Source organism: Enhydra lutris, unplaced genomic scaffold (genome assembly GCF_002288905.1).
Source record: "Enhydra lutris kenyoni isolate GAN:26980312 unplaced genomic scaffold, ASM228890v2 scaffoldscaffold14, whole genome shotgun sequence".
NCBI lineage: Eukaryota > Metazoa > Chordata > Mammalia > Carnivora > Mustelidae > Enhydra > Enhydra lutris.
Window position 1 is genome coordinate 7179934 of NW_019154098.1, and position 16410 is coordinate 7196343.

General features: G+C 44.7%; 1 protein-coding gene across 2 annotated transcripts in view; it reads right to left on the reverse strand.

The window, feature by feature from the left end:
• Positions 1 to 1358: 1358 nt before the first annotated feature.
• The window catches only part of LOC111146653 (KH RNA binding domain containing, signal transduction associated 3), a 185097-nt gene continuing 170045 nt past the window's right edge, over positions 1359 to 16410 (reverse strand). The window contains exons 8-11 of one of the 2 annotated variants that reach the window (XM_022502292.1): positions 11880 to 11938; positions 8889 to 10011; positions 8386 to 8444; positions 1359 to 1620 (exon numbers count right to left, since the gene is read on the reverse strand). In XM_022502292.1, the coding sequence (XP_022358000.1) occupies positions 9920 to 10011; positions 11880 to 11938 (151 nt within the window). In that variant the 3' untranslated portion in view covers positions 1359 to 1620; positions 8386 to 8444; positions 8889 to 9919. Of the gene's footprint in view, positions 1621 to 8385; positions 8445 to 8888; positions 10012 to 11879; positions 11939 to 16410 lie in introns of those variants that run through there. The other variant, XM_022502293.1, reaches the window with a different exon arrangement.

A 16410-nucleotide genomic window follows, 5' to 3' on the forward strand; every position in this document is an offset into this window, starting at 1 on the left:
AGCCTCCAAGCCTGTCCCCACCTCAGCCCCTTTGCACTTGCTCGCGTCTTGGTGTGGCTCACACGCTTCCTTTTCTAGGTGCTGCTAACCTGCTGCTTTGTCAGTTGAACCCCCGCCTCCCACGATGAGGCGCTCCTATTCCTCAACAGCACCAGCACCACCAGGCCCTCTCCGGGCTTGTGGCCGGTGGCCTGCCCCCTCCTGGTGGAAAGTGAGCTCCCTGAGGACGGGCTCTCTGATCTGTTCTCCGCCCGCTCTAGCTTGTAGGGCAGTGCCCAGCATGGAAGACATTCTTGACAAGTATGGGTTTCGTGAGCTAAGTTAGGGAGGAGTGGGAGCGAGGAGAAGGGTACAGACGGGTGAGGAGCTGGAGAGTTTGAGTCCCTGGGACTGTTGGTAGGTCTACGACTAGTGTCCCTGACTCCGTGGGTGGAAAGGCTGCAACGAGTGAGCTCAAATTTTTTTTTTTTTTTTCCCATTTGTAACAATCTGGCTTATGGTTTGAAGTTCCTGGTTGTTCAGTTAATTTCAAACAAAGGGTCCCTGGAGCTGTCACTGTGCACCGCCCTCCCGACGGAGCACTGAGGGGCGCTCACAGCCTCAGGGGCGGGGCGCCCACCTGCTGCCCCCGTGGCCTGTGCTGCACTCTCTCCGACCTGGGGCTGTCCGTCCTCGTGCTCCTGAGATGCACATCTGTGTATGTGACAAGTGCAAAGGCATGATGGCTGAGTGGAGACGTTCGGATGCATCATGAGAGGATAAGGAAAAGTGAGCTTCTTAGAAGTTACTCGGCGGTTATCACAATGTTCCCAACGCCGCACGCTGTCGAAGTGAATGCCTTAGAGCAAATGTGTCTTTGAGGTAGGAGAGTGACAATTTAACAATGCACAAGACTGTTCCTGAAATTCCAAGACTAGGAAACATGTTGTGTGAGCTTCCAGCAGAAGGAATAAAACATCCTCCTGGGGCATACTGAATTAAAGTCACAATGCAACAGTAAATGAAGAAAGGAGAACGAACAGAATAATACTGTCCACAGGGATTATGACCTTTATGTTCCATAACAAATTACAGAGAGGCATGAAAATCAGCTTTCTTTTCTGGCTGTACCACTCTGCTTCCTGCAAAAGCCTTTCTATTAACCTTTTATGTGACAGGATACTTTTGGAAGAACACGTCCGTATTTATTGGTCCATCACTGAGACGCACAAATCATTTTCAAATCTGGACTATGTATATAATCTGGCCTTCTCTCAGTGAGTTCGCAGGCGTACATGGTTCTCAAGTGTGCAAAATTTAGAGCTTGTTGAAATAACAAGACCTTGTTTTTCTAGGTTTATAGTAAAGTGCAGAAGATTGAAATGGGCAGCTTTTATTAAGTAACACACAAATCATTTGTTTGTTGTTGTTAGGAGACCACAAAACAAGATCAGTTTTCTTCCCTTTTTTAAACAGGCTTTCCAAATTAAAAAAGCGTATCATTTTATAAAACATTTCACAGGACATAAAATTGTGAAAAAAATTCAGATGATTTTTAAGCTCCCAAGTGAATTCATTTACTGACTAGGCACGTTGGTGAGTCGACGAATTCTAAGCAGTCCATAACTCGAAGGAAAGCCCCTGAAAGAGAGGAAAATGAAATACATTTGTATACATCAAGAAGCTAATAATTATTTATGCTCTGTTGGGGGAAGGCAGGCTTTAGGCAGAGGAAGGAGGCAAGTAGAAACTTAACAGAAATAAGGATATTTATGGAAAACGAGGCAAAATAAGAATTATAGAAATTTAAGAACATAAAATATTTGTGTTCGGTAAGGCAGATGCATGGTAAATTAGTATGAGGAGGATCAAAATACTCTCCATTACAAGGTTTTTGGGTCTGATTCCAGAACGGCCCTTGTTTGACATGGAACCTCTAATACCAAAATTTGAAACGGGTCCCTAGGGGTACACACTGGATAGTCCTTGACATCCTGTCCTCTGAGCGGAGACCCAACGTTCAGATGTATTTACAAGTTTTTATTAACTAACACCAAGGAATATATTTTAATGTGCTACACAGAACATAACTGTTGTTTCAAAAACCCAATGGGCATCAAGAAGGAAGAAGAATGAACCCAATCAGCGTGGAGAAGTGGCCGTCACAATGCTTATTCCTCATGGCTCTGGTCACACACACGCAGCCCTGGCGGGACCATACTGTTCGTGGTGCCCCATGACCTGGCCCCTCCCAGCTCCCCGGCACTGCCCCGTTCCTCTCCCAGCTCAGGCAGCTGCTCAGGTCCCCCCACATGGCGCAGCTTCCTGCCCTGGTCAGTGCCCGCCTCGCTCACCTACACCAGCCTGTCAATATGCCTGCCCATCTCTGCGAAACCTTTTCCTGCCCCTCCGCCCAGGGTTCGCCCCCTTGCCCCACGGCTGCACCCCTCTGCCTTCACTTAGCCTCTGATCACTGCACATGCAAGAGACAGGGAGCCACGTCTTGGGAGCCATGTGGTGCCACCCGCGCGTGTTTCGGTGGGGGGGGGGAGGTGGGGGCGCTGGGAGCCATCGATGCCACCTGAACTGAAAGGCTGATACTGTAAAAGGTAAACATCAAATGTAGTAAATCTATTAATCGGGGTTTTGTTTAGTTCATCGATGGGTCCTTCCAGAACAGCCTGATGACCGTTTCAGGGCACACAATGTAACGGACGCATTCCTGACCCTGAGGGACTCTGGCTGGAAGCTCCCAATTAGGTGCTTGCCAATCGAGTGCCGGCAGCCGGTACTCTCAGAGTGAACAGAAAAAAGGGTTCTTTGGCAAAAGAAGAGAGGGAAGATCTCAAAGCGTGGGCAGGATCTGGGGAACAAGAGCACAGGAAAAGCTGGGTGGGGACACTGCAAAGTAGCACCCCGGGCCCCCAAAGCAAATCCACTCAGGCTCGGGAGTTGGGGGCTGCACTGAAGGGGTCCGGTGCCCCCACATGCCTCACTCATCCACACCCAGACCTGACCCACACCGTGCCAGCCGCCATGCTGGGTGCCCACTTGGAGTGGGGCACAGGTGCTAACAGCTGACAGTAAGGAATGCATGCAGTATGTAGGGTTCAAGTTTCCTCAGGAAAGCAATACAGTAATATTCATAAAAAATGGAAAGGTTCAATGACCCTACTTCAGAAATGTGTTCTTAAGTTGTATACAAATGTGTGCAATCGCAGCGATGGAGGGCTAGGCTGTCCAGCACTCGCACTGATGAGTGTAAAATGCTGGGGGTGAACTTCATGTCCATCAGTACTTGTTTAAATTATAAACCACATAACTATTATTCAGTCAATAAATAGGAAAAGGTAGCTTTACAGTATAGAATGATAGAAAATGAACTTTTAAGATGCCCTCTAAAGTGAAACAAGAGGGTAGAAAACAGTGTACTGTTTCGTTTGCAAAAAGGTAATAGTTAGAAAAGAAACATGTGCTTTGCTCATGCACAGACTATCTCTGGAAAAATATACCAAAACCAAGCCAACAGCTTCTTGGGGGCTTGGGGGTTTCATCATATACCCCTAAAATTTTTGGATTTTGTACCAAGCACATGTATTATGTATTAAATAAAGGACATATTTTGGCTTTCCAGCTTCCCATTTCCTCCCACTAAAAAAGTCAGTAGTTGCAGAAGTAACTATCTTATTTCCACTAAGAAACCAAACTAATATTGCAAAGTGCTCAGGGCTGGCATTTTAAGAATTACAAGGTTGTTGGCTCATTCACTCCCTTCCTCTTGTGTTCCACACCGAACACCTCATCAGCCCCCACTGCGTGCCAGGCACGATGCTGGCATCTGGGTGGACCAGTTAAGAAAGACATGATTCCACGTTCAAAGAGCCTCGTCTTGTAGTTGGTGAGAAAGACACGTCAATGAGTGGAGCAGAGACGGAGCCCGGGGACAATGCCTCCAGCTCCAGCCCGGCTCACTTCACACAGCATCTGCCTATTTCTTCTCTCTCCCCATTTCTGGCCCTGTCAGGTATGAGGCCGCAAACACGGACACATGAGTAAGGCCCGGGTCTTGCCAGCAGTGGTGATCAAATGAGACTTTTGGGTATCTCTGTCTACACCTGAATGACCACATTTAAGAACCTGCCGAATTCTCTCCAAGTTCAAGGATGACTCTAATTCCACCTGGTAAGGCCAAGGACGTCCCAGTCCACTCTCCTCTACTGTGGAGACACTGAGCCACCTCATTCATTTCACTCACTCACATATTCAACTGCTTGTACACGGATCCTTTCCCGGGCATAAGCATGGGGCATACACTAGAGGTTTCTACACTGGTGAGGGTGGGTGGAGAGGAACATGAACGATCCGTTGAGGGACAGTTGTTGCAGAATTCAGGCAACTCCAAGAGTTCTCAGCAGGGATCCGACACCAGGCCTGAGGTGGAGACGGTGTGCCAAGGAAGGCTTCTGGGACAAAGGGAAGCTCCCAGGCTCACTTTGAAGCTGGACAGACCTCAGTGACTCACTGGGCCAAGAGCTGGCTGAGAGGGGTAAGGAAACGTGATTTCAGGCAGTGGACAACCCAGACAAGAAAGCACCAAGAGGGATGTCCAGTAGCAAGGCTGGTGCAGCCATGAGGCTGGAACACAGTCACACTGGGCTTTGGGTTCAAAGCCAAGAGCCTGAGCTCTACCCTGCACACCAGTGTGTGCGGGGGGGGGGGCAGGGCGGGCAGCGAGGGGATCATCACACTAAGGTCTGAAACAATTTTGGTGCTAGGTGCCAATCACTGAAATCCGAATCCCACTGAGAATCAACCTCAGTTGGATGGGATTTTCCATTAGATAAGAGAAGGATGCAATTCAGATCTGAAAATGTTCTACAGCCTTTCTGAAAGATGGACACAGAATCAAGACAAAGTAGATTTCATGATTTTCAATATAATCATAGGGTTTTTTTCCCCTTTCTATCTGTACAAGACACTGAATATCATTGTAAATAGATCTTATTTGCATAGAAAATAACAAACTTTATTATTTATATTCATTACCTAAACCCTATAAAGTGGCTTCTATTTTGGCTAATTAGACTTTTGATTACATTTTTATTTTTTTCTCCAAATTATTGGTTTTAGACTCTGGGATCCATTTCTCTGTACACAATGACCAGAAGCACTGTCTAATTTTGAGTTAAACCAATGGAGCTGGACCTTCTGAATTATAATCCTGTGGACATAAGTAAGGTTTTTGTTTTTGTTGGGGGTTTTTTTGGTCTCTGCTAACTATTCCTAAGCACCCCTAACACTGTCTGCTAGGAATCCTATCGATCCACTGACAATGTCACTCTCTCCTATTCATTGACTTGCTGAATACTTACTCTGCTGAGAGGAGACTGAGAGGATAAAAGGTTAGAGCCCTATTTTTTAAGACACTCTGTGTCTGGGTATCAGATCAATAGCCAGTGCAAACAGAGGTTGGTACAAAGTTCTTCCTGAAGCAGAGACTGACAAGGCCCTCTCTCTGCCTGGGGGGGAGGGCGGGCAAGCTGAGAGGTGAGGAGGATGTTACAATGGAAAATGGGGTCACTGTGTCGAAGCTTCTTAGCGGAATGTGTGCGACCCTTCATTATGTGCTCCCCGCCGCCCAGACAGCACATCTGTTGCTTTCTCTGATTACCTAATATAGCTGCCGTCTCCCAGATAATCGTACTTTCTTATCAGTCCATGCGTTTACATTAAGCAACAAATGAGCAAATACCTGCACACATTAGAAGTGTTTCTAAGTCTTCCACAGTAATACCGAGGTAGCTGGCATTCCTGTGCCATTTTATGGGTGGGACACTGCCATCTCGACTGTAGTTCCGAGGTCAGGTAATTAAGCAAGGTCATCAAGCTGGTAAACGACAGAGCTGGGATATGAATGCTTCCCAGAATACCTTCCCCTCTGTGCTGAGGTTATCTCCTACTGGCACTTACGCCCCTGCTGGCACCTGCCTGGCAGACAGGTCTCTCTTCCACGCACCTGCACCTGTGCTACGGACTCCTTCCTTGCCCATCTCCCCAGCAGGCTGTCGCGTCTTCAAGGACAGGACAGGACAGGACTATGTCATTGGCACTGAACTTCCAGGATCTGTAGCACAATGTATCTGCGTGGACACTGATATTGATTCAAGCCGGACGTCCTAATCAGATGATTCAGAACCTAAATACTGTCAAAGAACTTCTCCTGAAGGAATCTGGTGTGGGGGTGGAAGAGACAGGGAAGGGACTACTGGACAACAGCTGTGTGCTGATGACGCTGAGGGCTCTGGGAGTTACAGGAAACATGCAGACCAGCCCCTGTGCTCAGAGATGATGGGGGAGTCAGTGCTAGTCCAGAGCTCAGCCAACAACAGAGATTCTGGATTAAAGTTTAAAACTGGCTCTACCAATTGCTGGGTGTGAGTTTTTTACCTAAATGATTTCACATTTTGAAGCTGAAGTGTCTTCCTCTGTAAAATGGAGGCCACACTTACCTTCTTGTGGTTGTGAGGATTCAGTGAAATCATTTACTGAGAGTGACAAGCTTATGCTTGGTCGTAATGGCAACGTGTGACCAACCTACGTCACTAAAATGAGTATAAACTCAGCATGCTACTTCAGAGAGGGCACTGGGCCAAGTCCTGAGGAGTGGGCACGATTTCTGTGGGTGGAGGAATAGGGGCGAGCCCGCTTCCTTTCCATCCTGAATTACCGCAGCCTGAGGAAGGCCCACGTCTTAAAGATCTTTACGTTCTTTACGTCTAGTACAGAACTCAAGCTCAGTACATACTGTAAAATGAGGAGAGAAACTAATCCCAGGAGGGTAGACGAAGGTTAGGGGAAAGATCTGGGAACGGTGCAACGTGCTCTGAGGAGTGGGGAAGACCGCGTGTCTACAGCAGATTCTTCATGTGGAAACCAGAAGCAATAAGGCTCGGCAGACTATGTGCTCAAAATGGGAAGCCCTTGGAAGCCAAGCAGGAGGATTCTTGTCCAAAAGTATTTCTGCGGCTTCCTGACCTTTCTGGCTCACGATCCCTTTTTATAGTCCAATGGGGCTACGGGTTCTCTCTAAAATGAAAATAAACATAACACTGAACAATAATGCCTATGAATTAGCTCTGAAGACCATCTGGGGGTTTACCCTCTAGGGACCTATTTATAATCTCTCACTTAAGAAACCTACATTATTATTCAATATGCTAATCCCCCTCCAAAATTACTTACTAAGGAGGAAAGAGTGAAAAATTCCAATATTAAAACCACACATTGAAAAAATGTATGATGTGTCACATTCTCTTTCTATGCAAGAAGTCTCCCTGCCCCACCCCCCAAAAACCCCTCAAAACCAAAACTCTTATGTTGGTCCATGAGAATAAAGAGACCTATTCTCTTCCCAACAGTTAAGGTAATTATTTCAGGTGAATTTTGGCTATTGGAGGGGAAAAAGGCTCAGCTATTTCCCATACACATTAAATACGGGCATTCAACTTGACAATTAAACTTCACATTTACTGTAATACTTTTTAGGTTACAAAACACTCACAGTATTAGCTCAAAACACTCATAGTATTAGCTCACTCAATTCTTAGTAACAACTACATGCATTAAGCATCATTCTCCTTGTGCTGATGTCCAAAGGTACACAGTCAGGGGCAGAGCTCAAATACAACTACTTTTAAAAAGCAAGATACTCTGTGATGTCATGGCCTAAGCAGTGTTTCTGATGGTTTAGAAAAACAAAACAAAACAAGACAAAAAACAAGAATACCCTGAAACCAAACTAATGATACATTTTCCTTACAGATCCCTAACTTTAAAAAAAAAAATACGAAATAATTTTATAAAACAACTGTTACGTTACTTGTCTTATACAAGTAATAACTTGTTTTGCAAAATTCAAAAAGGACAGAAAAGTACACACACAAAGTCATACTTTCACAAGCCTAAGATAATTATTGTCAAAAATCTGGTGCATACCAGTGTAATTTTTTACCTACAAATATATAGCAAGTACACACAGTTTTTAAAAAAAAAAAAATTGGGGTCATATTATACGTCAGGCTTGATAAACTGCTTTTTTGCCTTAATAGTTTGGACATTTTTTCATGTTACTGCCTGGGCTTCGATTTCTTACTGAAGAAAGCAACGCTCGTATTAACTGCTGTGACGACTTACGCCTCTGCCCTCCGTGGCACCAGCAAGGCCGTCTGGGTCTGACTTGTTTATATTCAGGGAGCTTCTGTTCTGACTGGAGGAGTTAATTTGCTGTAATCACCAGTGCTGGTAATAGGAACCAGCGTGGGATATTTTCCATGGGACTTTAGATAAGCATGAAATTGTCTTCATCTTCCGTAACACATCACAATAATTGGAACAAAAGGCACTCACCTTTGTTTGCTCCTTGGGCACAACCAGTTCCTCTGACTTCCCAAGATGGCTGACATTTCCTAACAAAAGAAAAGACCTTTTTACTCAAAGAGAAGGAAATCTCTTAAGAAACAAAAATTAAACATTTTACATCATCTACAATTAAAAAAAAAAACAAAAACAACAACAAAAAAAAACTTAAGCCAAATGATTAAAGAATAACTTTATTAAATATTTGTCAGTTTTAAGAAGTGCCCTCAATTACTAACCAAAGAATGTATTACAAACAACTAGTTATGAGGTTTTACATTTGTTTAATAGGGAATAATTGGCCCCAATTAAACTGACTGAACTAAGGCTTTTTAGATTACTAAAACAAATTAAACTTTTTAAAATGAGAATTTAGGTGATCTTAAAACCTCTCTAAAATGGATAATGAAACTTGCTAAGTTGTAATCTCCCTGGTTTTATTAGTTATATTAAGATAAATTAAGTGAGATTAAAATCTTATTTGATTTATTTACCTTTGACAATGAAGACCGTTTAAGGGTTACACATCCTCAGCCTTGGCGAGTGCGACCTCAATTAGTCAAGTCAGATTGTCTTTAAAAGCTTTGTGCTTATTGCTTCCAGCATGGAGCGAGGTGTTCATTAAGGTACCAAAATTCTCATAAAAAATCCAAAGTTGCACTAGTGAAAAAACGCTCAACAAGATGAAAACTGATCACATCTTTTTCAGAAAATCAGTAGTTATTTTAAAACCAGTTTTTAAACAAGATTTGGTTTTGCGTCGTTTTAACTTGCTCTCACGCAGCTTAACACCATGTGGCCTCTTTAAACAGCATTTAAATCTACGGTGAGTATAGAATGGTACATTTAATTTTATACCATTTTTTAAGTCAGTTGTACAATGTTTAGTGTGACCCTTTTATGACAAGCGCTGTTAAATGAACTCTTTCCCTGTTTACAACTATTTATGAAGGCCTTTTTAAATAAGAGAAACATGAAATTGTTAGCTCACACACACGGAATTTCTTTCAAAAGTTTATTTAGTATCAAGCAAGAGGAGACTTTGCTCAACACTACAGAACATTTCAAGACTTGAGTTACAAAAGAATACCACATTATTTGCACTTGTAATTGGCTTCCCTTTTTACGCATGTTGGCAAGAGAAAAAACTAGCATATGGCTGAAAGATAAAATAACTAATTGCTATGGAAACCTTTAAAATGAAAGGTGAGGCTTATGTTAAAAGGATGGATTAACATATTTAGTAAACCTAGTTTTTTGTTTAACACTAGTTAATCAAAGTTATTTTTTTCCTTTTGATGACCTATTTTTTTCATATACAGACTGGAAATAACAAAATTTTACATGTTTTTTTTTTTTTTTTCTGCCCAGGTTGATGTTTCCACAAAGTAGTTTTAAACTTCCATCCATTCAGATTTTAAGCATTTTGATTTATTTAAAAAGGGATTGTTCATAGAAAAACATTACTTTGAACAGTACACAGGACTGGTGGAGACTGGCTATTTCACAACACCAGACAGTACAATCAGTATCTGCCGTAGGGCTGGTCTCTGTAGACGCCCTTTGCGGTCCTCGCTGCAGGTGCCTTGTGTCTCGAGTTAGTCCAGTCCTCTTGCCCTAAAATTAGTAAGATATCAAATCACAATTAGATCATTGCCATGGATCCCGCTGGCTTCATTTTTCAGAATCTACCTTAACCCTGAACCAGTGGTAGACGTCATATTGAAGACAGATAGCCCTGAGGTACTAGGGGTAAAAAACAAAAACAAAAACAAGGGTAATTACTTAGAGAAAAATTATAAACACAATAGAAAATGGTCGCCCCACTAACAATACCTATCAGTATGGGGAAAAAAATGATTTTTGTATCTTAAATCGCAACCGACTTTGCAAGAACTTTCCTTTTGGTCACTCATTTTTAACAAAAGCTCACACACTCAAACAGCAAACTGAACTGCCTTTTGCTAAACGTTAAGACATTTATGAATGGGAAAGAGAATGGGAAGAGGATCACTCAGACTTCTTTTGACAGCAAAAACAAAGACAACACAAAGATTTGTGCAGGCAAAAGCAGACAAACGTGATGAGCACCGTGGGGGTGGGCAGGGTGGGAGGGAGTCCCGGGTCCTGCTGTGGACAAAGTGAACGGAAGTCGTGTTCAGGGGAAATGTAGCCTCAACAATACTTTCTGAATATGAAATAAACTTGAAGACAGAATGTCAAGTCTCACTCATCCTAATACTAAATCCATACCAGACAAGTGTACAAATAACAAAAGGCATTCCATCATCTCGATCTCCTGAAATTAAACACCTGTTCCATCCCAGCGCTCTCAGCGAGTCATCTACAAGTCTCCGACAACAAACAGTTAACATCTCTGCAGCAACATACAGCAATTTAAAAGCCATGTGTCCACTGAGACCAATTTGAAAAGTCTGTGAAGAAAAAATACTTAAAATGACCTCTTCTTTTGATACAAGCGTGCAATCAACGTCATTCCCTCAAGCTAACGTGCATCCATTTAAGTAGACAGCATTCAGCAAACCAAGGTATTTCTCTTAAGTGTTTGTTACAAATAACAAAAAAAAAAAAAAAAAAAAATCCAAGGTGAGGTCATCACGGCTTGGGGCAGGTGATATAACAAAATGCACTTCAAAAGGAGCACCGGAAAATGATTTTTCAGTTATGTTCAGAGAAATGTCAGAACATCCATTAACCAGAATCCTGATTCACTTGCACTGGGTACTGGAGGCATTTATCAGAGCTTTGCAACTGATTGAAGCTTCCTGTTCTCTGATCTCTTTGCCCTGCGGCAAAGGAGCTTCTTGCTATCATTATGTTGCTGCTGCCAATTCTTTTAATTAAACCTGTCCTCCTTCTGCATAGAGACTTTGGACCTGGATTCCCCAGCATCTCTACCAGCTCTCACTGAATTACGTGGGGTTTAGCTGTCTCCCCATAAGCCAGAGAGCGCCTTATGGCTCCCCACCCCTGGCTCAGTGCTTTTGTAACCTTTACGGAGTGACTCCCACTGTAATGTTTTTCGAGGGTTTGGGATCAGAGATGAATTAAAATATGAAGATGGGGGTGGGATAATCCTTTGGGAGCTGCAGTCTCCAGGGCTTCATTTTCCTTCACTGTCAAGAAGCAAAGACACTTCAAAAAGTCCCGAGCTATCAAATGTCTGCAGTCTGGCAAAGGACTCTATAAATGAGAAAATCAGCACATGGCAATCAACCCAAACAGAAAATCTAAGTTGAGAATGTGAATGTAGGCAATTTTCTTTGAGTTTTTAGTCCTCTTTAAATATTAAATTTAAATCTTAAAGGAGCTGAAAATAGCTAGATATGCACAGATGAACTGAAAGGGAAGCTGCTGTTTCAGTCAAAATGTCTTTATGGATTTCTCCTCAGTTCCGGTCTTGAAGGTGTTTCTGGGACCACTCTGCCCGCTCTATTTCTGGTTCGTGTGGGCCAGTTACTCACCATAGGAATCGTAGGTCTCTTCACTGAGTCCATGTCCATAATCATAGTAATCAGCACCACTGTATTGAACAAAAGACGCCAAAAAAAAAAAAAAAAAAAGGTGAAAACAGGATAAAATAACTTGACCGTGAGCTTAAATCATATTCAGTGAAGTATTCTAAAACTTAAAGATAGCCAGTCAAGGGCAGGGCTACACACTGAAAGAAAGAATTCCCACTGAGATGGCAGAGACCTAGCACAGAAACTTTAGACCTCAGGAATATCAAAGATTTCCAGCTATAGTACCTGATAAATGTGCCTGGCACTTTAGCCACAGATTTTGGCCAATGAGCACCACGTGAGTGTCTCTGTGCATAAGGGATACACAGCCTGTGTGTTCTGGAAGGGCAGGGTCTGCACACTTGACAGGTGTGCGGCGAACAGCACAGTGCTCCAGGCCGGGCCCCATGGCCCTGGAGAGGACAGAGAACCACAGGTCCAACGGAAAGAAGGCAAAAACGTTCCTTCCTCTTTAACTCCTGCCTACCAGAAAAGCCGACGCTGCACGATCTGTGGGCTTCGCGGTGCTTTATAACTGGGACCGAGGTCCAATGTTCTGTTTCGCCAGCACTGTGGCATTATTGTCAGGAAGTCGGTGTGATGACTATGTTGCGAAGGACAGCAGGGTGACTCCGCACCCTCCGGTCATGGCCCCCTTGCAACGTCCATGATGATGGAGGCGGACCATCTTTGCACAGCACAGGCACGTCTATGTTCTAACATACGGCATCCCTGAGATGGGGGGCGGGCGGAGGGAGCCTGTTATCAGGGCCATTCTGCAGATAATGCGAAACAGCCTACAAATACACAATGTATTTGAACCAGGCATAATTTTTATAGGAACAAACCTATGGAAAATCTAGATTACTAAGCCACGGCAGATATAAGTAGTTTATGATGCTATTCTGGGTATCCAGGGAGGAGCTTCCACTCACCCTCTCAGGCTTTGCGCTTTCCCACTCTACTTAATTTTGTAGGGAAACAATCGTCCTGAATTTGTTATCTTGGACTGTCATGGAAATAAACATTCTCATTATTCCAGCCTCATGCAATCAAGTAAGAAGTTCTAATCAAAATAGAAAATGATCCAGCTCGGCTGCTTAACACCTTAGGAAGTTGCAAGATGAATAATAAAATCTGTAGAGTGAGTGTTGCTGAGTGCCAGCTGCCGAGGTCCCGTGGAGTCCCCACAGCAGCCCCTGAAGTGAGTGGGGCTGTCATACCCATTTTAGAGATAAGGATATGCTGCTGCAGATCGGAAAGCCAGGATTCCAGCCAGAATCTCAGACAACAGATAAGTGACATACTCGTCGATCAAACCCACACCTGGCTCTCTTCCCACGCGTCCCGTCAGGCAAGCGGCACCAGAGACTCAGCCGCGCTGACGGCTGCAGCATAGCAGAGCGATCCTCGGACGAAGCAGTAAAGCAAGGGGAACAGCTTCCTTTTTGCCTCAAGCACGTGCGGGTGGCTCTTCACCTCTGCTCCTCCTTCGGCCAGAAATGTTCTTCTTTGCTTTCCTTCCAATCTACGTGCTGCTCAGTCTGTAGCCCAAATGCTACCTCCTTGGAAAACCTTCCCAGTTTCCCAGGGGCTGGCTCCCCGAGACGGCACACTTTCCTTGTCCCCCCTGCCCCCCTCCCCCATGCCCGGCCCCAGGACCTTCCTCTAGATGGACAGAGGCGGCGGCCTCACCAGCGGCTACATCACACGGCTTCCCAGAGAACGTAATGGTAGAGCAGTTCTGAGCCACCCGCTGGAGGGTGAAGCTGAGGAAGGGGTGCAGAGAAGGGACGGACAGGGAGACGGCGGCAGGGCCCTTCCAGGCAGAGCAAACTGCACACATAAGGCACAGATGCATGAAAAAGCCTGAACGATCCGGATGTCTACAAGTACCTCCACCGCACGGAGTTAATAAGCACTGATAAAACGCCGGGGCTAGACTATTCCTCGGTATAAAATGCTTCCTCCACGTGCAAAATATAGGTCAGATCTTGTCATCCTGGTTTAATCACATCCTCACTAGTTAATTAAACACAGTGTAACATACTGGTTATGAAGGGAGCTCGCCGGAATAGGACATAAGCTCTCTGGAATGTGCCGTGTTAAGAAGCTCCACGGCTTTTTAAATGTTGCCCAGGAAGAGAACAGTCACTCCTACAGCTGACCTATTACACCACGTGGCAACGTGCAGCTTTTCTGAGGAGGGGCACATGGCTGCAGAGTTTTATAAAAAGGTCTTCAGGCTGACAGCTGACACTCCTAGAGGATGTGGGAGGAAGGCAGGGAGAGGGAGGGCGGGCACGCTGCTCAGTGAGACCCCTTCACTGTCCACGAATCCATGTGCATGATTATACTTGATCTTCCTAAAATCGCTGTCCTTGAAGACGGAGCAGCCGAGGCTCAGTGAGGCTGGGCCACCTGCCCGGAGTTACACAGCTCAGAAGGGACAGCGCCCACACCACGTGCTGAAGACCTACACCAGTTGTGGACTGTGCTCACTGTGGGGCCACCTTACACTGGTGGGGGGTGGGGGGAGTTCCCTGTCCACTCTGACCTGCTCTGCCACTCTTCCAGAATGTCTGACTTGCCCCCTCTGGGGCATCTAGGATCCCTCCTCATGCTTGGAAATAGAAGGATTTACACACAACTCATTGCCCTGTGATCATGGTGAATTATCACTGCCTTCTCTGTCTGGTCTCAAATTCCCTCTCTCCCTTTCAGTAGCCCTCACTTTCTCTCAAGGCAACAAATTTATCTATGGTGAGAAGCAAATGGGAGGAACTAGCTAAAAAAGGATCAAAGAAACATTTATATTAAAAAACAAAAATCCAGCAACAACAAGCAATATAGGAAGTAATATTGCTTTCCTACCTCTTAAGGTTTTATAGCTTTAAATATGAGAATTGCCTTTAAAGTAGAGTATTTTTTTTTTTTTTTTCCCATCTTGAGTTCAGAAATTCAGAAACTAACCCCTTGATGAAATGTCAGTGTCAAATACTGGTCAAGACACTGGAGTCTGAACTGGGACCCCCACCTGCCGGGCTCCCTAGGAGATCCGTCCTACCCGCTGCCTTCGTGCTCCATCCGTCAAACCACAGGCCTGTTCTAGAAGCTATGCAGACCCCAGGCAGCTCTGACATTCTCGATGGCTCAAGCACAGCAATTGGCCACAAAGCAGTCAAAATAACTTCTCATTTTGTTGCAAATAAATTGGCTAATGTTTCATAGAAACTCAGCACTAAATTAAATGAACCTCAGTCCTCTTTCCAAAGGTCAGAAGTTACAGCATAATGGCTCCTTAGACAAATAAAACGCTGATGTTCTTGAGAACTGGATCTGTTGCACAAAGTGAGTCACGTCTTCACAGGCCTAAGAGAGTATCCTTCACAGAGGCCTCCTCTGCGCACCTCGGGTTGTAAATGGCAGGCACTGAAGCTCGCCAACAGAGACCCTGAACAGTGGCTTTTTGACCCAACCAAGTCTTGATTAAACAGACTGAACAGTCCTGCACATCTGTTTAGACTGGACATCGGTCTGGGAAGTGCCTAAAACTGTTCAGTGTAGAAAAGTCCGGGGCGAAGAACGTTTCCAGTGAACAGGAGGATCAGAGGGAGCACAATTTGCTACTCCGGCAATGGTTTGGTGATAAGACCATCACGGTTTTGACAAGTGAAAACTTTAAACTGACATTTGCTATCATTTCACCCAGTTTCTGATTATTTATTGCAAGACTGTCACTGAGCCAGGAAGCTGGGAGCAGCTGAGCCCCATTCTCAGAGCTGTCAGTTCCACTGAATTGCTTTGCCAGCCCTTCAGCGCGTGCCCCTCAAATGTCTACTAACCAAAGATGTGTCCTATTTCCCAAGGATAAACTCAACACCCAACATATGACAAAAGGAAAAAGACATGAAGAATCTCTTCACTTATGCATACGACATTATAATATAACATCAATAATAGACTGGAAAACACATTAGGCCAAGTAGGCCTCAACTCCATCACAAGGGATCCAAGAAGCTGGTCCCTGAACAGATCAAGAGCGGGCTCTGCTCATGCTGGTACTAAGGCCGTGTCTGCCCAGGGCCTTTTACTCCGCCACATTCTACCCCATCCCAGTGGCCAAAGGAAGTTCGAGGATGCGGCCTACCTCCTGGCTTTCCTGGAGGTTCTTGGTTCCATCAACCACAGTCAAGAAACAGACAACAGAGGGGTCAGGGAGCAAACTGCAGCCCTGGGACCAAGCCCACCACTCTCTAGACCTTCCACTCTCCATTGACAGGGGTCCAAGAGGAGAACAGAAACTCTGAGACCCTTATCACCTTGTCCCTGTGGGATCAAGAAGGCAATCCTGACATTCATCTGTCTCCTGCCCTTTCAACCTCTTCAAGATCTCCACCAATTTCTACTTTAAAGTCACTGAAACCAATCACATGAGACCCCTTCCTTGTATTTACGTCAGCTCAGCAAGCCCTAGACCACTAGGATAATC